The sequence below is a fragment of the Mobula birostris genome, chromosome 29 (genome assembly GCF_030028105.1).
Source record: "Mobula birostris isolate sMobBir1 chromosome 29, sMobBir1.hap1, whole genome shotgun sequence".
Lineage (NCBI taxonomy): Eukaryota > Metazoa > Chordata > Chondrichthyes > Myliobatiformes > Myliobatidae > Mobula > Mobula birostris.
In genome coordinates, this window is record NC_092398.1 from 31,636,102 (window position 1) to 31,658,419 (window position 22,318).

General features: G+C 47.1%; 1 protein-coding gene across 1 annotated transcript in view; it reads right to left on the reverse strand.

The window, feature by feature from the left end:
- Positions 1 to 22,318, reverse strand: part of LOC140190198 (SLIT-ROBO Rho GTPase-activating protein 3-like) — an 84,267-nt gene that overhangs the window by 22,620 nt on the left and 39,329 nt on the right. The window contains 7 exon segments of the mRNA XM_072246731.1: positions 2,033 to 2,110; positions 3,134 to 3,194; positions 3,402 to 3,504; positions 7,740 to 7,767; positions 8,460 to 8,544; positions 9,553 to 9,747; positions 10,357 to 10,458. Of these exon segments, the coding sequence (XP_072102832.1) occupies positions 2,033 to 2,110; positions 3,134 to 3,194; positions 3,402 to 3,504; positions 7,740 to 7,767; positions 8,460 to 8,544; positions 9,553 to 9,747; positions 10,357 to 10,458 (652 nt within the window).

Consider the following 22,318-nt stretch of genomic DNA (forward strand, 5'->3'; position numbering starts at 1 on the left):
GTAGTCTTTCCTGGGATAAAGTGTCCTGGGATTTGACTGCTACTTTTGTCCCTTATTTGGGAGTAAGAAAGTTGGCAACCCTAGCTGTAAAAGACATGTTGAGGTGAGTTTAACCCCACTTGAACACCCCTCCCCCCCCCCGGATCGACTGGTCCACAAGAATATTGTCAATATTAAACTGGTCTGCGGTGCAAAAGAGGTTGGGGACCCCTGATCTTAGTAAACCCCTTCTGAGCCCTCTCCTCGTTCTCCCTATAGCAGGGAGAGCAGAAATGTGCACAATGTTCAACTACAGTTTGACTAGTTTTATACAGCTGCAAAATGGCTTCCTTACTCATACTCAACACCCTGACCACACAGCACCACCTTGTTCACTTGTGTAGCCACTTTCAGTGAACTACGGACTTGGACCCCAAAATCCCTCTGAACCTTGATGCTAATAAGGGGACAACCAAATATACCATGTACCAATTTAACTGGTATGGAGGCTCCAATGCGCTGGGTCACTAAAAGCTGCAGAAATCTGTGAACTCAGTCAGCTCCATCATGGGCACTTAGCTTCCCCTGCGTCGAGGACACCTTCAAAGGGCGATGCCTCAGAAAGGTGGCATCCATCATTAAGGACCCACATCATCCACGACATGCCCTCGTCTCATTGCTACCATTAAGGAGGAGGTACAGGAGCCTGAGGACACCCACTCAGTGTTTCAGGAGCAGCTTCTTCTCCACCATCAAATTTCTGAATGGACGGTGAATCCATGAACACTACCTCACTCTTTTTCCTCTCTTTTTGCATTACTAGTTAAACTTAATTGTATTTATTGCAATTTATAGTTTTTAAATTATGCATTGCAATGTACTGCTGTTGCAAAACAGCAAATTTCATGACATTTGCCAGTGATATTAAACCTGATTCTGACTGCTAACTTCCACCTTTTATTTGACCTCGTACTTGCTGGAATTAAACTCCATCTGCAACTTCTCTGCCCACGTCTGTAACTAATCTATATCCCACTGTATTCTGAAAGGGAAAAGGTGAGGAGTGCAGGGGAGTGAGGACAAGAGAGAAATGGGAAAGAGCAACAAAAAGAGAGAATGGAGTGACTGGTAGGGAGAGGAAGAAGTGGAGCCTGGCGAAGATCTCGGAGAGAGCTCAACAGAGGAGGACAGAGGGACAAAAGGGGCAGTGAGAGGAGAAAGTGAAGGGTGGACATAAAGCAGAGGGAGAGAGAAATAGATTAGGGGAGTGAGAGAGAATGAGAGGGAGAGAGAGAGAGAGAGAAGGGAACAGAGGAGGAAAAGGGAGGGGGAGTGGGAGGTAGGGAGAGGAAAGAAAAGAGTGAAAGAGAAAGGGAGAGAAACCCTCAAATAGCAGATCTAGAGATGCCCCATCCCCAATTCTCTCTCTCTTGCTCTCTTCACTCATGATCACTCCAATCCACCCTTCTCTCCTTCAATCTCCCTTGACTAAATTTTCCCTCCTGACACTCACCTCTAGTGTCAATCTCTCCTCCCCCACCTCCTGTCCCAGCTTCCTCAATCTATCACTTCTCTCTTTTTATACTCTTTCCACTCTCCTGTCTCTCCTCTGTTCTCTCTCATCCCTCTAATTCTTATACTGTAATCTCTCTCTCCTTGCCCCATTGCTTTCCCTTCAACTCTCTCCTCCTAGTCTCACCAGCTCTTTCATCCCTCACTCAGACTCTAAGTCTCCACTATCTTGTCCCCAATGCCTCCCCACTGCCTCTAGACCCTTGTCAGTCTCCTTCTGTCTCCACTCTCAATTCTCAATTTCTCTCTCTTCCCCTACCATGTTCGTCCCAGTCTCCCTCTCCAACACTCACTTCCTCTTTCCATTTTAACATTCCTCTTTTGCATCTCACCCCTGCCTCCATTCACCATTCGTTATCCCACCCACCCCTCTCCTCTCCTTCCCACACACCCTTCTCCCATCAAGCGTTTGTTACCCCACCAACCCCTCTCACTCCACTACTCCCCATCACCAGTTATCCCACCCAACCCTCTCACCCACCTCTCTCGAAGGCATTCTTGATGTCGTTGACCTCAGTCTGGGAGCCAGGAATGCGGAAGATACCCTCGTGGTGCAGACCTAACAGGAAGTCCAACGGTGAGTTGTGACTAGAGTGGGATTCAGATGGAATCTATCATATCTCCGGGGAGGGTGCGGGAGTGGAAGGGAGCTTTATTCACTGGGTGTGTGAGGGGGGAAGGAAACAGGGAGGGGAGAGCTGAAGGTGTGAGGGGTTGGGCAGCAGGGGATGGTTGGGGAGTATGGGTGGAGAGGGAAGTGGGGAAAGGAAAGGGAGGCGTGAGGGAAAGAATGAAAGTGGAAGGGGAGGCGAGTCTAGGGTAGTGGAGTACAGGGGAGGGGAATGTAGGGGAGAAGAGGGGAAGGGAGTGTAGGGGAGTATAGAGGAAGGGAAAGGAATGCAGGGGTAGGGAATGTAGCGGAGCAGACTGCATGGGGGGCCGGAGTGCAGTGGAGGGGAGGGGAGTATATGGGGAAAGGAGAGTTTAGAGGAGGGGAGAAGTAGTGGAGGGGAGGGGAGGGGAGTATATGGGGAAAGGAGACTTTAGAGGAGGGGAGGAGTAGTGTAGTGGAGGGAAGGGGAGTATATGGGGAAAGGAGAGTTTAGAGGAGGGGAGGAGTAGTGGAGGGGAGGGGAGTATATGGGGAAAGGAGAGTTTAGAGGAGGGGAGGGGAGTATATGGGGAAAGGAGAGTTTAGGGGGAGTGGTGTAGTGGAGGGGAGGGGAGTATATGGGGAAAGGAGAGTTTAGGGGGAGTGGTGTAGTGGAGGGGAGGGGAGTATATGGGGAAAGGAGAGTTTAGGGGGGAGTGGTGTAGTGGAGGGGAGGGGAGTATATGGGGAAAGGAGAGTTTAGGGGGGAGTGGTGTAGTGGAGGGGAGGGGAGTATATGGGGAAAGGAGAGTTTAGAGGAGGGGGAGTGGTGTAGTGGAGGGGAGGGGAGTATATGGGGAAAGGAGAGTTTAGAGGAGGGGAGGAGTAGTGGAGTGGAGGGGAGGGGTTGGGAAGGTATGGGAGAGGAAGAGATAGGAGTGTAGGGGAGCCGGGGAAGGATGGTGGGGGTGGGGGGTGATGGTCACTCACCATTCAGGTTAATAAATCGGATGCAACTAACCACCACCAGGGGGATGGGCTGCCCGGAACTCTGCACACAATGGAGACGGTTCGTGAAAGTCAGCAAGGACCATGTAGTCTCACCTTCTTGCCTCCCCCCCTCACAAAGTTAACCCTCACCCTTCTGTCTATCCAAACCTGACCCTCACCCCTCCCTCCCACACTTCTCCTGTTCCCCAAGCCCGTGTTCCCGGTGGACACCGAGCCGGAGATTGAGTAGCACCACCCCCCCAGTTACCAGGATGAACATCTGTAAGTCTCCGTTGAACAGCTTCTGGTTGTACTGGGAACATGGCCGCGAACGCCTCTGTCTCTGGGATCGTCCCAGCGTTGCCTGAAACCTGCGGGCGAGGAGGGAGAGGGAGAGGCGTAAAAATTCTATCAGGCTCGTCAGCCATTTCCCACCCTTCTTCATAGGTGCTGCCTGGCCTGCTGAGTTCCTCCAGCATTTTGTGAGTGTCACTTTGGATTTCCAGCATCAGCAGATTTTCTCGTCAATGTAGTAAGCAGCATTGTTTTAAGATGTTATTAAAAATCTATTGATTCCTCAAAATCAACAGAACCCAGACAGCAGAATCAGGTTGTGGGTGCAGCTCTCCTTTAAGAAAAAGGAAGCAGGAAAGGTGTGCTGGGCTACAGGTATGATTGCAATGCAGGGACCTTAGACCCCTACTGCCGACTATCCTGAAGGTAAATGTAGTCTCTGGAAAGTAAAGTTAAAGATCTCAAGACTGTAGCACCAAGAGACATCAGGGACCACTGTGTACTTTGCTCCACAGAAATATGGCTCAGCTCTGCCACTTTGGATGCAGCACTGCAGCCCGATGGCTTCACCCGATGCAAAGGTTGAATCTTTTAAAGGCGGGGGGTGGGGGCGGAAGGAAATATGCCTCATGAATAAGTCATGGTGGTGTACAGATATTAAGGTTCTCTCTCAGTCCTGCTCACTGAACTGAAACATCCAGAGGTCAAGGGTTATCCATTTTATTGGCTAAGTAGTTTTCTGTCATAATCCTGATAACAGTGTGTATTCCACCTCAGGCCAACAATGTCAGACAAGCTCTGGAGGAGCTGAGCACCCATGATCAGCAGTCATGAAATTGTCCACCCTGATGATTTCCCTATCATTGCAGGGGATTTCAACCAGGCAAGCTTGAAAAAGTCTTTGAACAACTACCACCAACATATCAGCTGTGAAACCAGAGGAGCCAATCCACTTGACCACTGTTATAGCACCATCAAGAACACTTACCATGCCCACACTTTGCAAAGTCCGATCATCTAGCTGTACTTCTATTCCCAGCATACAGGCAGAGAACAAAGAACACAAGACCAGTGGTGAGGACCAACAAGGTCTGGTCAAGGGCAGAGAGAAGTACTGACAGGACAGCTTTGAATTGGTGGATTGGACAATATCCAGGGATTCATCTTCAATTCTGAATGAATATACTATAGCTGTCACCAACTTCATCAAGGCCTGGGTGGATGAGTGTCTACCTTCACAAACATACCGGACATACCCAAACCAAAAGCTGTGTATCAGCCAGAAATTTCATAGTATGCTGAGGGCTAGATCTGTGGCATTCAAGACCAGTGATCCAGAATTATACAAGAAGTCCAGGTAAGATATATGGCAAATTATCTTGAGCGAAAAAAAACGAATTCTGATTGAAGTTAGAGGATAGAATTGGAAACACGCCAGCTCTGACAGGGTTTGTAGGCCACTCGTTTCTACAAGGCGAAACCTAACATCATGAATGGCAGTGATGCTTCATTCCCAGATGAGTTCAACGCCTTTTATGCATGCTTTGAAAGGAAGAATAAAACTACACCTGTACGAACCCTCGCAGCATCTTGTGACCCTGTGATCTTTGACTCGAAGGCCAACATCAGAACATCTTTCATGAAGGTGAACCCTCGCAAGGTGTCATGCCCTGATGGTGCACCCAGTAGGGCACTGAAAACCTGTTCCAACCAACTGGCAGGAGTGTTCAACAATCTTTACTCTCTCACTGCTGCAGTCAGAGGTTCCCATCTACTTCAAAAGGGCAACAATCATACCAGTGACCAGGAAGAGCAGGGTGAGCTGCCTCAATGACTATCTCACATCTACTGTAATGAAGCGCTTTCAGAAGTTGGTCATGGCCAGGATCAACTCCTATCTAAGCAAGGACCTGGTCCAGCTGCAATTTGTCTATCGCCACAATAGGTATACAGCAGATGCAATCTCACCAGCCTTCCATTTGGTCTTGGATCACCTGGGCAATAGCAGTACCTGTCAGGCTGCTGTTATTGGTTACCGCTCAGCATTCAACATCATCATACACTCAATATTAATCAACAAGCTCCAAACCCTGGGCATCTGTACCTCCCTCTGCAACTGGATGCTTGATTTCCTCATTGGGAGACCCCAAGCCGGTGCAGATCTGAAATAACATCTCCTTCTCACTGACAACACGGGCATGCCTCAAGGATGCACATTTAACCCACAAATATGTGGCTAGGCACGGATCAAACTCCACCTGCCAATAACACAACCATTGCTGGCAGAATTTCAGATGGTGATGAGAAGGCATACGGGAGTGAGGTAGATCAGCTGGTTGAGTGGTTTTGCAAAAGCTTTGAACTCAACCATCAATTAGACCAAGGAATTGATTGTAGATTTCAGAAAAGGGAAGTTGAGGGAACACACAGGAGTCCTCATTGAGGGATCAGCAGTGAAAAGGTGAGAACTTTCAAGTTCTCTGAAGACTTATCCTGGGCCCAACACATTGATGCAATCACAAAGAAGGCACGACAGCAGCTATATTTCATTTGGAGTTTGAGAAATCTTGGTATGTCACAAAATACTCTCACAGCTTTCTACAGATGAACCGTGGAGAGCATTCTAACAGGTGTATCACCGTCTGGTATGTAGGGGCTATTGCATGGCATTGGAAAAAGCTACAGAAGGCTGAAAATTTAGCCAGTGCCATCATGGGCACTACCTTCTCCGGCATCAAGGACATCTTCAAAAGGCAATGCCTCAAAAAGGCAGCATCCATCATTAAGGACCCCCATCACCCAGGACATGCCCTCTTATTACTACCATCAAGGAGGCGGTGCAAGAGCCTGAAGACATATACGCAATGCTTTAGGAACAGTTTTTCCCCACAGCGATCAGATTTCTGGAATGGATAATGACCCATGTATACCACTTCACATTTTTTCTTTGCTCTCTTTTTGCAGTAATTTAATTTTTAAACTATATATTTCTTATTTCAATTTATAGTTAAACAAATTGTGTACTGCTGCTGCAAAACAACATTTTTCATGACATATGCCAGTGATATTAAGCCTGATTCTGAGTGTCCATCTCTGTCCGCAGACCCCTCCCAACTGTCCCATACTGAACTCCCTCAAACTGAGAACACCTGTCAGAGGCAGTATCCTCCCCTCTTTCCCTCCCTCTTTTATGGAGTCACAGAGCAGTACAGAACAGCAACAAGCCCTTCGGTCCACCTGCTCAGTGCTGAACCCAGCTTCTGCTGAGTCCCATTGACCTGCAGCTGGACCACTGTCTTCCACCCATGTACTTATCCAAAGTTCTCTTAAATGTTGAAATCGATCCCACATCCACCACTTCTGCTGGCAGCTCATTCCACACTGGCACTATCTTTGGAGTGAAGAACTTCCTCCTCATGTTCTCATTAAATATTTCACCTTTTACCCTTAATCTATCATCTCTAGTTCTGGTCTCTGACCTTCTCTCTTCCCACCCCCTTCTTTACCCTCCTCTTTCAGCCTCTACTTTCTCTCTCAGTCTCCCCACTCTCACATCTCCCTCATCTCTCTCCCAATCTCTAGCAGTCCCCCAGATCTTTGTTTCCCCTCTCTCCTAATATCTCCACTCTCTCCCCGGCTCTGCACTCACCCTAATCTGCTACCAACGCAGACTCACCCATATTGCCCCTCCTAGTCCCTCCCTAGTTTCTCCCCACACTCTGTGGCTCTCACTTTTACCCCTCCTGATGTCTGTCTCTCCCTCTTCTCCCCCAATCTCCCCCTTTCCTCCTCCCAGTCTCCATTCCCTCTCCTTCTCTCCTCTCATCCCAGTCTCCTGTCACCTCTCTGTCTCCCCTATGTCTCCCTTCTCCCAGTCTTTCACCCCAACCTGTCTCTATCCTCTCCCTGTCCCCCCTCAGCCTCCAACTCCACTCCCAGTCTCGCCTTCAACTCTGCTCCCAGGCTCTCCCCCACCCCATCTCCCCTCTCTCTGTCACCACCCTCCCAGTCTCTCCCTCCAGCCTCATCTCCTTGTCTCCCCTATCTCAGCATCCATTCCCTCTCCCAGTCTCTTCCCACAATTCCATCTTCCCATCCATCTCTCTCCCACCTGTTTCTCCCTCTCATTCTCCACCCCTTCTCCCTTTCTCTCCTAGTCTCCCCCACCCATCTCCCCTCTCCCCTTGCTTTCACCTCGCTCACACAACCAGCTGTCCTGTCATTCTTGGAGTTTAATTGGTGGGAGTGTCTGTTGCCCCCTCGCGCCTCTGAGGCCACCCTCCCTCTCTGCCCGAGCACTGGGTGCACCTACCTGAATGTGCTGTTATCGTCAACAATCCCTGTGGGTGAGAGATGAGGTGAGGGTTAGCTGCAGGTAAGGACCAGTTCACTGCGACCACAACCGTCACAGGCCTTTCTGAAGACTCTGGCGTTCGAGGGACCATCAGTCGGGGGAGGGTGGAGAAGAGAATGGGGAGGAGAGTCTCCATGGGAACTCGGGATCAAAAGGAATGGAGTTCTGCAGAGCAGAATGGAGGGAGTGCTGCTGCAGGAACAGGAATAGGGTACTTTCATAGGAACAATGGATGGTTCACTTCCATGGGAATGGGAATTGAGCATCTCCAAGGGAATGCTGGTTGGAATGGCCCCGCAGGAACAATGATGAAGAATCTCCATGAGATCATCTTCATGGGAACAACAGATTGAGCTTCTCCATGGGAACAATGCATTAAGCGTTTATGGGAATGATGGATTAAATGACTCCGTAGAAACGATGGATTGAGAGTCTCCATGGGAACAATGGATTAAGCATCTCTGTGGGAATGATGGATTACGCGTCTCCGCGGAAACGATAGATTGAGGGTCTCAATGCGAAACGATGGATAATGCATGCGTCAGAAGGATCATGAGGTCAATAGGAACCAGATTGTTATGGAGATACAGTGGGTGGGGGGAGCGGGACATCTCGTCGGGAATGAGCCGAACCAGTAACCAGCCTTGGACTGCGTCAGGCCGCTGTCAAAGTGCTCACCCTTGTCAATGGCCGATTTCAGTAGTTCATACTTGGCCTTGAGTTTGGTGATCCTGGCATCACCTGTCACCGAATCCTTCAGCTTCTGAGGACAGAGGGTGGGAGCAGTTAGCATGGCTGCAGGGGAAACCCACCCACCCAGCCGGTGCGCGGACTCAAGGGAGCTGTGGTCTCAGGGGCACAATGGACGCCATTCAGTCAACTCCTCCAGCTTCTCGGCTCAGCTCCCAAACCTGACACCATTTTGCAGCAGAATTCCACTTATTCCCTCCTCTCCCTCCTACGAGGGAGGTCTTCCCAGCCCTCCCCTCCCAACTCCTAAACTATCTGCTCCCTCCAACCCAAAATCAGGGAGGGAGAAAGAGAATGACAAGCTGACAGAGAAAAGGGGTGCCACTATAGTGTAGTGATTAGTGTGACACCGTTACAGCTTGGGGTGTTCCAGAGTTCGATTCCAGCACTGTCTGAAAGGAGTTTGTAGAATCCCCCCCATCAACCACATAGGCTTCCTCTGGGTGCTTCCTCCCACAATCTAAAGACATACTGTACTGGATAGGAGGTAAATAGATGGGTTGCTTAGTGGATTGGAAAGGCCTGTTCCACACTGTATTTCCAAATAAAAAAGAAAGAAATACTAATGTTCAGAGGGAAGAATGGAGAGAGAGAGAGAAAAACAGAGAAGGGGAGGGAAGGGAAAGGAAAAGAGAGAGAGAGAGAAGGAGAAAGAGGGAGAGAAGGAAGAGAGGGGGAAGGAGAGAAGGGAGAGAGAAGGAGAGAGAGGGAGAGAAGCAAAAGAGAGGGAGGGAGAGAAGTGAAAGAGAGGGAGGGAGAGAAGGAAGAGAGGGGGAAGGAGAGAAGGGAGAGAAGGGAGAGAGAGGGAGAGAAGTGAAAGAGGAAGAGTGAGAGGGAGAGAAATACATGGAGGGGTCAGAGACTACACAGATGGTGAGAGTGACAGAGAGAGACTTTCTCCTCTATTTATCTCCCTCTCTCTTTCTTCCCTTCCCCCGCCTCACAGTAGCACTGCTCCCCAACAGCTCTGTGCTATGAGGGTCCCAGATGGAGCCCACACCCACAGCCACCCTGCCCGTACGGTGAAGTAGTAGGACTCGGTCTCCTGTTGGTTGGCTCGACGCCGGTTGATGTTGGCCTTGGAGCCGGAATCGGTGCCGGCGGACTTCACCGACTCGAGGGATTGGCTACTCTGAAAGGCGTCGGAGATGTCGAAGTCATCGGCAGGGGTCTGGTTCTGCAGGTTCTGCAGGGTTGTCCGCAGCGTTTTGTTAATCTGCAAGTGGGGGTGGGGGCAGAGAGAGAGCATCAGTGTTGACATAAAGTTAAGCCATGGGGGCGGGAGGAATCAATATCAGCACGGTTAATCAGTGAGGGGGAAACAGGAGGGTTTCTGCATTACAATGCAGTTAATCTGTGGGAGTGGGGGGGGGGTGCATCAGCACAGAACTAACCTGCAGTGGTGGGAGCATAGAGCAAATGGGAGAGGGAGGAAGTGGAGAGTTTTGGTGTTGGCACAGAGTTCATCTGCAGCATCACCCCTGCCCACTCCAATGTGCACATGCGCGCGCGTGCGTGCGCGCGCGCACACACACACACACACACACCCTCGCCAATGGACAGGCCCCAAACCTCTTTTTTTTTCCTTTTCTCTCTCTCTCTCTCTCCCTCTCTCTCTCTCTCTCACACACACACCCAGATCCTCACTAGAGGACAGGGCTCAAACCTTTCTCTCTCTCTCTCTCTCACACACACACACACATACACACACACACACCCACCCACCCACCCACTCTCTTGCTCACACACAATTGTTCATCAGCACAGGCTACGGGAACACCTGTAATCATCCAGGGTTTGGCACAACATTCGAGGCTGCCCTCACCTCCTCCGTCTCCAGCCTGGCAGTAGCTAGTGTCCCTTGGAGGCTCTGGAAGCGTCCCTGCAGCTCATGGTAGACAGCGGATGTGGTCTTCACCTCCCGTACCTAGCCCAGGGACAGCAGACAGCAGTCAGAGCAAGCACTGTGTATTTGTTTGATCAATTCATTGCAACACAAGAACAGAGGTAGCAGGAGCTGTAGTAGTCACTCAAGCCCCAAAGACTCTTGCAAACTATATAACCATATAACTCCTACGGCTGGGAGCATTCTGACTGGTTGCATCATCGTCTGGTATGGAGGCTTCAAAGCAGAGGGTCACAATAGACTGGGGAAGGTTGTCGACTCAACAAGCTCCATCACCAGCACAACCCTCACCAGCATCAAGGACTTCTTGCAATTTTAAGAAGACAGCATTTATCATTGAGAGGCCTCACCATCTGGGTTATGCCCTCTTCTCATTACTACCATCAGAGAGAGGGTACAGCAGCCTGAAGACATACACTCAAAGTTTTAGGAACAGCTTCTTCCCCTTTGCCAGCATTAGGAGTTTGAGGAGATTTAGTATGCAACCAAAAGACTTGAGCAAATTTCTACAGGTGTTCAATGGAGAACATTTTGACTGGTAGCATCGCTGTCTGGTGCAGAGGGACCACCGACAGGACCGGAAAAAGCTGCAGAGGGCTGTAGACTCGGCCAGCTCTATCACAGGCAGTGAGCTCCCCTCCACTGTGGACATTTTCAAGAAAGCAGCATCCATCATGAAGGACCCTCACCAGTTGCTTCTCCCCTGCCACCAGATTTCTGAACAGTCCATGAATGTATGAATGCTATCTCACTATTCCTTCTTTTTGCACTACTTCTTTATTTTTCTGACTTATAGTGATTTTACATTCTTGTACTGTTCTGCTGCCACAAAACAGCAAATTTCACATCATCTAAGTCAGTGATAGTAATTCAGAGGTCTTTGTAAATTCATGGCTGATCCAGTGTCTTAGATGACTTGCCCACCATTGATCTCAGCCTTCAATCTAAATTAAATTTATTATCAAAGTACATATATGTCACCATATACAACCCTGTGATTCATTTTCATGCGGGCATTCACAGTAAATACAAAGAAACACAATAGAATCAATGAAAAAACACACACAAGATGGACGACCAATGAGATGAAGAGTCCTTAAATGAGAACAGTGTTGTGGTGAGTGAAGAGGCTGCTTCAAGAGCCTGATGGTTGAGAGGTAGTAACTGTTCCTGAACCTGGTGGTGTGAGTCCTGGGGCTTCTGTACCACCTTCCTGATGGCAGCAGTGAGAAGAGAGCGTGACCTGGGTGGTGGGAGTCCCTGATGATGGATGCTGTTTTCCTGCGACAGCGCTCCGTATAGAAGTGCTCAGTGATGGTGAGGGCTTTACACATAATGGACTGGACCGTATCCACTACTTCTTGTAGGATTTTCCGTTCAAGGGTGTTGATGTTCCATACCAGGCTATAATGCAACCAACCGTATACATCTATATAAGTTTGTCAAAGTTATAGAAGATATGCTGAATCTTGGCAGACAGTAGAGGCACCTAATCAGGTCCTATTTGGCCCACATCATGCTAAACCGGGGGTTCCCAACCTGGCGAACACAGACCCCTTGGGTAATGGTAAGTCATCATGGCATCAAAAAGGGTGGGAACCTTGCTCTAGACTATGTGCTTTCAGCCTGTCTATGCCCCTTGAGATCTTATATGCCGCTATCAAGTCAGCCCTTAATCTCATGGTCAACGTAACCTCCCCTTGCAACTCTGGCCTGCAAGTCCAGGCAGAATCTTGGCAAACCTTTCATGCACTCTAAGTTCAAAGTAAATTTGTTATCAAAGTATGTATATATTTTGGAATTTGAACTGCAGCCAATCAGTGAAAGGGAATGTGAGAAGAGGAGGTGACTTCGCACAGGTCCGCAATTGAAGATTGAAAAAGCCACTTTTTGCAGCAGTTTTTGGAGTTTGAACTAAGGCCAATCAGTGAATGAAATTCATTAGCAAGAGAGCGGCCATTGTGTGAGTGGGGGGGCTTTGGTGAGATCAGGCTTGGGCGAGGTATGTATCTGGTAAGTTTCTTCTTCTTTATTCCTCATTCCTCGTCTGTTAGTACATAGTTGGTGCAGTGAGAATGGCTCCAGTTGCTGTACTGTGTTCTTTGTGTGAGATGTGGGCTTTCTGGGATTTCTCCAGCATCCCAAGTAATAACATTTGCACCAGGTGCACGAAGCTGCCGCTCCTGAGAACATTTTAAGGAACTGGAGCTACAGCTCGATGATCTTCAACTCATACAGGAGACTGAGGAAGTGATAGAAAGGAGCTCTAGGGAGGTAGTCACCCCTCGGTTGCAGGAGGCAGGTAACTGGGTGATTGTCAGGAAAAAGAAGGGAAATAGGCAGCCAATGCAGAGTACCGCTGTGGACATTCTCCTCAATAATAAGTATAATGTCTTGGATACTGTTGAGGAGGACAACCTACCGGGTATCCAGCATTGAGACTCAGAAGAGAAGAGGAGTGAAGAGGAATAGAAACGAGATTCTGTGGATGTGATAGAGGCACCCTGATGGTATGTTGCCTCCCAGATGTCAGGGTCAGGGATGTCTCAGATCAGGTCCATAGCATTCAAAAAGGGGACGATGAATATCCAGGAGATGAACATCCAATGACATAGGTAGGAAAGGTGAGGAGGTTAGGAAGAGAGATATTAGGGAGCTAGGTAGAAAGCTAGGATAGTAAAATCTGAATTGCTGCCTGTGTCACGTGCCAGTGAGGGTAAGAATAGGAACATTTGGCAGATAAATGTGTGGCTGAGGAACTGATGTAGAGTGCATGGGTTCAGATTTTTGGATCACTGAGATCTCTTCTGGGGAAGGTATGACCTGTACAAACGGGATGGATCACAGCTGAATCTGAGGGGGAATAATATCCTTGCAGGTAGGTTTGCTGGAGCTGTTCAGGAGGGTTTAAACTGATCTGGCAAAGGGATGAGAACCAGACTGATGGGGCTGAGGATGGGCAGTTGGTTTACAAACACAGGCAATGTGTAGTGAGGCTGTTAGCAAGGACAGGCTGACGATAGGGAAAAATTGCAGTCAATGGGATGAGCTGCAGTGCATCATGGGGGCAAAATTGAAGAGTAACGAATACAGGACTGATGGTATTATATTTGAACACATACAATATACAGCATAAAGCAGATGAACTTGCAGCACAGTTATAGATTGACAGGTATGACTTTGTGGGCATCAGTAAATCATGGCTGAAGGAAAATTAATTGCTTGGAGCTTAACATCCAAGGATGTACATTGTATCAAAAGGACAGGTAGGGAGGTAAAGGGGGTGAGGTGGCTCTGTTGGTAAAAAATGAAATCAAATCCTCAGAAAGAGGTGATAAAGGATTAGAAGGGGTAGAATCATTGTGGTTATAGTTAAGGAACTGCAAGGGTAAAAAGACCCTGATGAGAGTTATATACAAGCCTCTGAAGAGAAGCAAAGATGTGGGCCACATATTACAATGGGAGATAGAAAATGCATGTCTAAAGGACAATGTTACAATAATCATGGGGATTCCAATATGCAGGTAGATTGGAAAAATCAGGTTGGTGCTGGATTCCAGGAGGGGGAATTTGTAGAATGTCTTCAAGACGTCTTTCTAGAGCAGCTCCTGGTTGAACCCACTAGGGTATCAGCTAATCTGGATAGGGTGTTGTGCAATAGACCGGAATTGATTAGAGAACTTAAGGTAAAAGGGGCCAGTGATCATAACCTGATAGAATTTACCCTGTAATTTGAGAGGGAGAAGCTAAAGTCAGATGTATCAATATTTCAGTAGAGTAAAGGGCATGGGAGAAGAGCTGGCCAAATTTGATTGGAAGGGGACACTAGCAGGGAAGACGGCAGAACAGCAATGGCTCGTGTTTTTGAGGGCTATTCAGAAGGCAAAGGATAGATACATCCTAAAGAAGTATCCTAAAGGCAGGATGACGCAACCTTGGCTGACAAAGGAAGTCAAAGCCAAGATAAAAGCCAAAGAGAGGGCATATAATTAGTGGGAAGTGAGAGGATTGGGAAGCTTTTAAAAACCAGCAGAAGGCAATTAAAAAGTCATAAAGAGGGAAAAGCTGGAATACAAAGGATTCAAAATATTACAGAGGATGCCAAAAGAAAGAGTAGGAGAAAAGTGAGAATAGATATGGACTGCTAGAAAATGATGCTAGAGAGGTAGTAATGGGGAACAAGGATATGTCAGACAAGCTGAGTAAGTATTTTGTCACAGCCTTCACTGTGAAAGGCACTATCTGTATGGTGGAAGTTCCAGGTGTCAGAAAACACGAAGTGTGGGAAGTTACCATAACTAGAAATAGGGTTCTTGGGAAACTAAAAGGTCTGAAGGCAGGTAAGTCATCTGGACCAGATGGTCTACACCCCAGGGTTCTGAATGTTTGAGAGATTGTGGAGTCATTAGTAATTATCTTTCGAGAATCACTAGATTCTGGCATGGTCCTGGAAGACTGGAAGATTGCAAATGTCACTCCACTCTTCAAGAAAGGTGGGAAGAAGATGTTAGGAAATTATAGGCCAGTTAGCCTGACCTCAATATTTGGGAAGATGTTGGAGTCAATTGTTAAGGACGTGGTTTCAGGGTAATTGGAGGCACATGATAAAATAGGCCAAAGTCAGCATAGGTCTGTTAAGGGAACATCTTGTCCAACAAATCTGTTGTAATTCTTTGAAGAAATAGCAAAAATAACAGAGAAAGGAGAATTGGTGGACATTGTATACTTGGATTTTCAGAATGCCTTTGACTAAGTGTCACATGTCAAACTTCTTAACAACTTAAGAACCATGGTATTACAGGAAAGATACTAGCATGGTTAGGGTGTTGGCTGATTGGCAGGAGGCAAAGAGTGGGAATAAAGGGAGCCTTTTCTGGTTGGCTGCCAGTGACTAGTAGTGTTCACAGGGGTCTGTGTTGGGACCAGTTCTTTTTACGATATATGTCAATGACTTGGATGACAGGATTGATGGCTTTGTGGCCATGTTTGCACCCGATATGATGATAGGTGGAGTGGCAGGTAGTGTTGAGGAAACAGGGAGGCCACGGAAGGACTTAGACAGATTAGGAAACTGGGCAAAGAAGTGGAAGATGGAATACAGTGCCGGGAAGTGTGTGGTCAGGCACTTTGGTAGAAGAAATAAGAGCGTAGACTATTTTCTAAATGGAGAGGAAACTCAAAAATCTGAGTGCAGAGGGACTTGGGTTCCCTAAGGTTAATTTGCAGGTTGAGTTGGTGAGGAAGGCAAATGCAATGTTAGCATTAATTTCAAAAGAGCTAGAGTATAAAAGCAGGACATAATATTGAGGCTACATAAGACACTGTGAGGCCTGACTTGGAATATTGTAAGCAGTTTTGGTGTCTTTAAGGATGTGCTGACATGGGAGAGGGTTCAAAGGACGTTTACGAAAATGATTCCAAGATTGCAAGGCTTATCATATGAAGAGCGTTTGATGACTCTGGGACTGTACTCACTGGAATTCAGAAGATTCGGGGGGGGGGGCGGATTTAATTGAAACCTATCGAATGTTGAAAGACCTTAAAGGAGTAGATGTGGAAGGAATGTTTCCTCTAGCTAGGGAAATTAGAAGGATGTCATTTAGAACGGAGATGAGGAGCAATTTCTTCAGCCAGAGAGTGGTGAATCTGTGGAATTCATTGTTACAGGCAGCTGTGGAGGCCAAGTCCTTCTGTATATCTAAGGCAGAGGTTGATAGATTCTTGATTAGTCAGGACATGAAGGGTTATGGGGAGAAGGCAGGAGATTGGGGCTGAGAGGGAAATGGATCAGCAATGATGAACTGGCAGAGCAGACTCGATCAGCTAAATGATCTAATTTTGCACCTTTCTCTTATGGTCTTATGTTACCATATTCTACCTTGAGATTCATTTTCTTACAGACATTCACTGGAAAAAAATTTAAAATTATACATAAACAAAGACTGACAAACAACAATGTGAAAAAGACAAATTGCGCAAATAAAAAATAATACTGAGAACATGAGCTGTAAAGAGTCCTTGAAAGTGAGCCTGTAGATTGTGGAATCACTTTGGTGAAGTTATCCATGCTGTTTCACTATCCTGATGATTTCAGGGTAATAACTGTTCTTGAACCTGGTGGTGTGGGACCCAAGGCTTCTGTACTGCCTGCCAATCATAGTAGTGAGAAGAGAGTATGGCCTGAACTGCGGGGTGGGGAGGGCTCTTTGATGATAGATGCTTTCTTGTGGCAGCGCTTCATCTAAGTGTGGTCGATGATGGCGAAGGCTTTGCCTGTGATGGACTGGGCTGTAACTACCACTTCCACCACTTTCTGTGGACTTCTCCATTTCTGGGCATTGGTGTTTATACCAGGCCATGATGCAACCAGTGAATCACTATGCATCTATATAAGTTTGTCAAAGTTATAAATGACAAACTTCTAACAAAATAGAGGTACTGTCAGTCCGCCTTTGTGATTACACTTACTTTTTAATAGAGTCATAGTTATAGAATGCAACAGCACAGAAACAAATGGGCCTAGCCTGGATGGGGAATCTAGGTTGGCATGGACTGAATGGGCCGAAGGGCCTGTTTCCCTGCGAAATGATACTATGACAATAAGCCCAACTCATCCCTGCTGACCAAGCCTGTCTAAGTGGCCATTCTTTCACCTATTCCCCTTGAAACCTTTCCTGTCCATCTACCTATCCAAGTGCCTTTTAAGTGTAATAATTGTATCTGCATCTCGCACTTCCTCTACCTACCACTCTCTGTGTGGAAAAGCTGCCCCTCATGTTCATGTTAAATCCCCACCTCTCACCTTAAACTTATTCCCTTGAATTTTGAACTCCTCTACACTAGGAAAAAGACTGTGACCCTTCACCTTATCCACACCCCTCATGATTTTACAAACCTCATTGCTTGGGTTCCTTTGCTCCAGGAGAAAGTAATCCCAGTCTATCCTTATAACTCGAGCCCTCCAGCCCTGGTAACATCCCTGGTGAATCCATCTAGTCTGTGCCAAACCATTTAAACCGCTTACTCCCATCGACATGCACTCTGATTATTGTCCTCCATACCCCTCCCGTCTTAAACATTGAAATCAAGCTCACGTGCACCACTTGCACTGGCAGCCCACTCCACACTCTCACGAACCTCTACGAGAAGAAGTTTCCCCTCATGTTCCCCTTAAAGTTGTTACCTTTCCATCTTAACCCATGACCTCTAGTTGTTGTCCCACCCATCCTCTGTGGAAAAGCCTATCTATACACCATATAAGTTTGTAAACCTCTATCAGATCTCCCCTCAATCTTCTACTTTCCAATCTCCTCAACCTTAACCCTGTGCTGTCTAGTTCTTGATTCCCTGACCCTGGGGAAAAGACTGTGCATTCAGTCTCTCATGTTCCTAGGGAAACAGTCCAACCCTATCAAACCTCTCCCTATAACTTAGTCCCTGAAGTCCTGATGACATTCTTACAAATCTTTCCAATTCAATAACTTATTTTCTGTAACACAGTGACCAAAAGTAAAAATAATTTTCCAAGTATGATCTCGCTAACATCTTGTACAACTGCACCATGACCTCCTAACCTCTGTACTCACACCCTGATTGATGAATCCCAGCATACCCAAAACTTAATTTGCCACACTATGTCCCTGTGACACCACTTTCAAGGAACCGCATACCCAGACATCCCACCTCTCCCGGAAGTTCCGGGAGTCTCCCGCATAGTAATAGTGGCTCCCTGATGCTCGCAAATTATATACAATATCCCGGAAATCAATTTTTTTGATAGCGAGCGAGAGAAAGCAAGAGCGCGACCAAGAGAGTGACAGCAAGAGCACACAATGGCACAGTGTTCCAAAAAAAGAAAATATAAAACGTACGTCACCCCAGACTACACTAAAGTGTACCCCTGCCTAATAGGGGTCAAAAATAATGACAGTGTTGCTCGCTGCACTGTTTGCAATAGTGACTTTTCTATTGCCCATGGTGGTTTAAGACTGTAAAAGACATGTTGAGGTGAGTTTAACAGGTGTCATTCGTTCATTAGGATAGCTAACGTTATTTAAACTAGCTAGCTAGCTGCTAAGGAGCTACTCTATTGAAGACATCCTACCTCTCCCGGAAGTTCCGGGAGTCTCCTGCAAATTGATGGCGCTACCTCCCTGAAATGAGTTCTTGCAGGGTGGGATGTCTGGTATACCTGTACTCCTAGGTCTGTCTGATCTACAGCACTCCCCAGAAACTCTACTGTGAAAGTCCCACCTGGATTTGACTTCCCAAAATGTAACACCTCACACTTAATAGGATCATAGAACATCACAACTCTGTACAGGCCCTTTGGCCTATGACGTAATGCGACCTTTTAATCTATTCTTAAGATCAATCTAACCCTTTCCTCCTACATGGCCTTCTATTTTTGAATCACCCATGTGCCTACCTAAGAGTTTCTTAAATGCCCTAATGTAGCTGCCTCTACCACCACTGCTGGCAGGACATCCCACATACCCACCACTTTCTGTGCACCTCTGATATCCCCCCCAGTACTTCCCTGCAATCACCTTAAATCTATGCCCCTTTGTATTAACCATCTCATCTATGCCTCTCATCATCTTATACACCTCTCATCCTCCTTTGCTCCAAAGAGAAAAGCCCTGGCTTGCTCAAGCTATCCTCATAAGACATGCTCCCTAATCAAAGTAGCATCCTGGTAAATCTCCTCTGTACCCTCTCTAAAGCTTCCACATCCTTCTTATAATGAAGCAGCCAGAACTGAACATAATATTCCAAGTGTAATCTAACTTGGGTTTTACAGAGCTGATGTTACCATGCAGCCCTGAACTCAGTTCCCAGACTAAAGAAAGGCCAACACACCAGACACCTTCTTTACAACCCAATCAACTTGCATCCCTTAGTTCCCCACACTCCACACTCCATACTCCAAGGAATAAAGCTGCAGCCGACCCAACATAATCCCTTGAGATTTGGCAACATCCTCGTAAAACTTCCTTGCATCCCTTCCAGCTTAATATCACCTTTCCTCTAGCAAGGTGACCAGAATTGAACACAATATACCAAGCGTGGCTGGCACAGTGAAAGGGCAATTTTCAGGATTACCACACGGAGAAGCACCACATTGGGAAGGCAAGAGGAGAAAGAGGTGAAGATGGACACCTGAGTAAGAGTGAAACAACTGTCTCCCACAGAAAGGCATAGCTTAGGCCAAGGCATGAGCCTGCAGAGACTCCTTTCATTGGGAAAAAGCGAGTGATTAAAGAATTGCTCAATGTTAGGACCAAGGATTGGTGCAGGAAGGGAACCCACTGGTTCTCTGTTAAGAAGAGACTTCAGACCATCCTGGGTGAGGTGGGAGATGTAGAGGTATCGTACGTCCATAGTTAACAGTGAAAATAGCTGTTTGGGACCAAGAAATCAGCAGAGGGCATCAAAGGTGTCATGGATATAAGACTGGATGCATTGCAGTGTGGTATGGGAAATGCTCTGCAATGACTGCAATGGACTGCAGAGAGCTCAGTGCATCACAAAAACCAGCCTCCCCCCACTTTTCACTGCCTCAGCAAAGCAGCCAATATAATCAATGACCCACCCACCTGGACATTCTCTCTTCTCCTCTCTCCCATCAGGCAGAAGTTAGATAGCATGATTACCAGGCTCAAAAGCAGCTTCCACCCCACCGTTATAAGAACGGTTCCCCAGGACGATAAGAAGGGCTCTTGACCTCACCATCAACCTTGTTATGACCTTGTGCCTTATTGTCTGCCGGCACTGCACTTTCTCTGTAACTTTAACACTTTATTCTCCACTCAGTTCCTCTCCAGAGATACTACTTGACCTGCTGAGTTCCTCCAAAATTTTGTGTGTGCTCCAGATTTCCAGCATCTTGTGAGAATGGGCTTTGGGCAGAAGGGGGGTTGTTGGACAACGAGACCAAATACAGTGGAGGAAGGGATGGTCTCCTGCGAAAACAGGTCAATGGTGCAGGGAGACAATGCTTTAAAGGTGTCTGAGGGCTGACTTTTGTGGGGTGGAGGTCACTGCGTCAAATCACAATTGCACCACCCTTGCATAAATTGGTTTAATGTCGAGCTCTCCCCACCTTTTGAGTTTCTGCTTAGTTCTTTGTTTCTGTTTCTCCAGCTGTTTATTTTTTTTAGTATCCTTGGCAACGCTGGTCTGAAACCTGTCACTTACACTTCCTCTGCTGCCTTCTCCCCTCCAAACTTCCCTAAGTTTTAAAATCCACCAGATCAGACAAAGGGCCCACACTCGAAAAAATTGGCACTGCTCCTTCTTCCCGTGAATGCACCACATCCGCTAAGGCCGTCTGCCATTGGACTATGAACACAAGACATTCTGCAGATGCGAGACATCCAGAGCAATGTACACAAAATCAGCACAACAACTCATTCTTTGGTGATGAAGTGTGAAGTTTAGAAACAGCTCAGAGCTTTCAGCTTTCTTTTGGCAGGCTAAAATCAGTGGGGTGGGGCCCATAAAAAAGGTGTAGGCAGAGCAGTCATTATGTGAGTAGGTCAGTGTTAGATGGTCTAGCGTTGGCTCAACAGGCTTGGGCAGGCACAGGTGGAGGTTCTAAGTTAGTAAGTAAGAAAGTTCCTAGTAAGTTTTTTTTCTGTTAGTTAGTGTGTTGAGAAGAGATCAGGAGGTAGTGTTACACCTGTTGTGTGAGATGTGGGAGATTTGGGAGACCTCCAGTCTTCCCGAAAATACATCCGTACAAAGTGCTTCTAGCTGCAGCTCCTTAGAGACTGTGTTAAGGAATTGGAGCTGCAGCTCGATGACCTTCAGTTCATATTGGAAATTGAGGAGGTAATAGATGGGAGCCACAGTCACCCCTAAGTTACAAGAGGCAGATACCTGAGTGAATGTCAGGAGAGGGGAGAAGGAATAGGCAGCCAGTTCAGCGTACCTCCTCAATAATAAGTATGCCACTTTTGGCACTTTTAGGGGGATGACCTACCAGGCGGAAGCAGCAGCAACCAGGTCTCTGGATCTGTGGCTCAGAAGGAAATGGGGGGAGAAGAGAAGTGCAGTAGCGATAGGGGATTCATAATTAGAGGAGCAAAAAGCAGATTTTGTGGACATAAAAGAACACTTGGATGGTACGTTGCCTCCCAGATGTCAGGGTCAGGGATATCTGGGATTGGATCTATGGCATTCTAAAGCGGGAGGGTGAACAGCTGGAAGTCACCATACATACTGATACCAACTACATAGGTAGGAAAGGGGAGGAGAACCTGAAGAGAGAATATATGGAGTTAGGCAGTAAGCAGAAAAACAGGACCTCCAGGGTTGTAATCTCTGGATTGCTGCCTGTGCCACATGTCAGCGAGGGTAAGAATAGGATGATTTGGCTGTGCAATTGGTGCAGGGGGCAGGGCAGATTTCTGGATCTTTGTGATCTCTTCTAGTGAAAATATGACCTGTACAAAAAGGACAGGGTTACACCTGAATCCAGGAAGAACCAATATTCTGGTGGGCAGGTTTGCTGGAGCTGTTGGGGAGGGTTTAAACTAATTTGACAGGGGTATAGGAACCAGAGTGATAGGGCTGAGGATGAGGCAGTTGGTGTACAAGCAAAGGCAGTGTGCAGTGAGGCTGTGAGGAAGGACAGACAGATGAGAGGGCAAAATTGCAGTCAGTGTGATGATTTAAATTGTAACAGGGGACCAAAATATAAAAGGTTGATGATTTCAGGACTATAGGTGTTGTATTTGAATGCAGAATAAGGTAGGTGATCTTGTGGTGTATTTAAGAGACTGGCAGGTATGATGTTGTGGGCATCTCTAGTCATGGCTGAAAAAAGATCATAGTTGGAAACTTAGATATAGGATAGACATTGTATCAAAAGGAC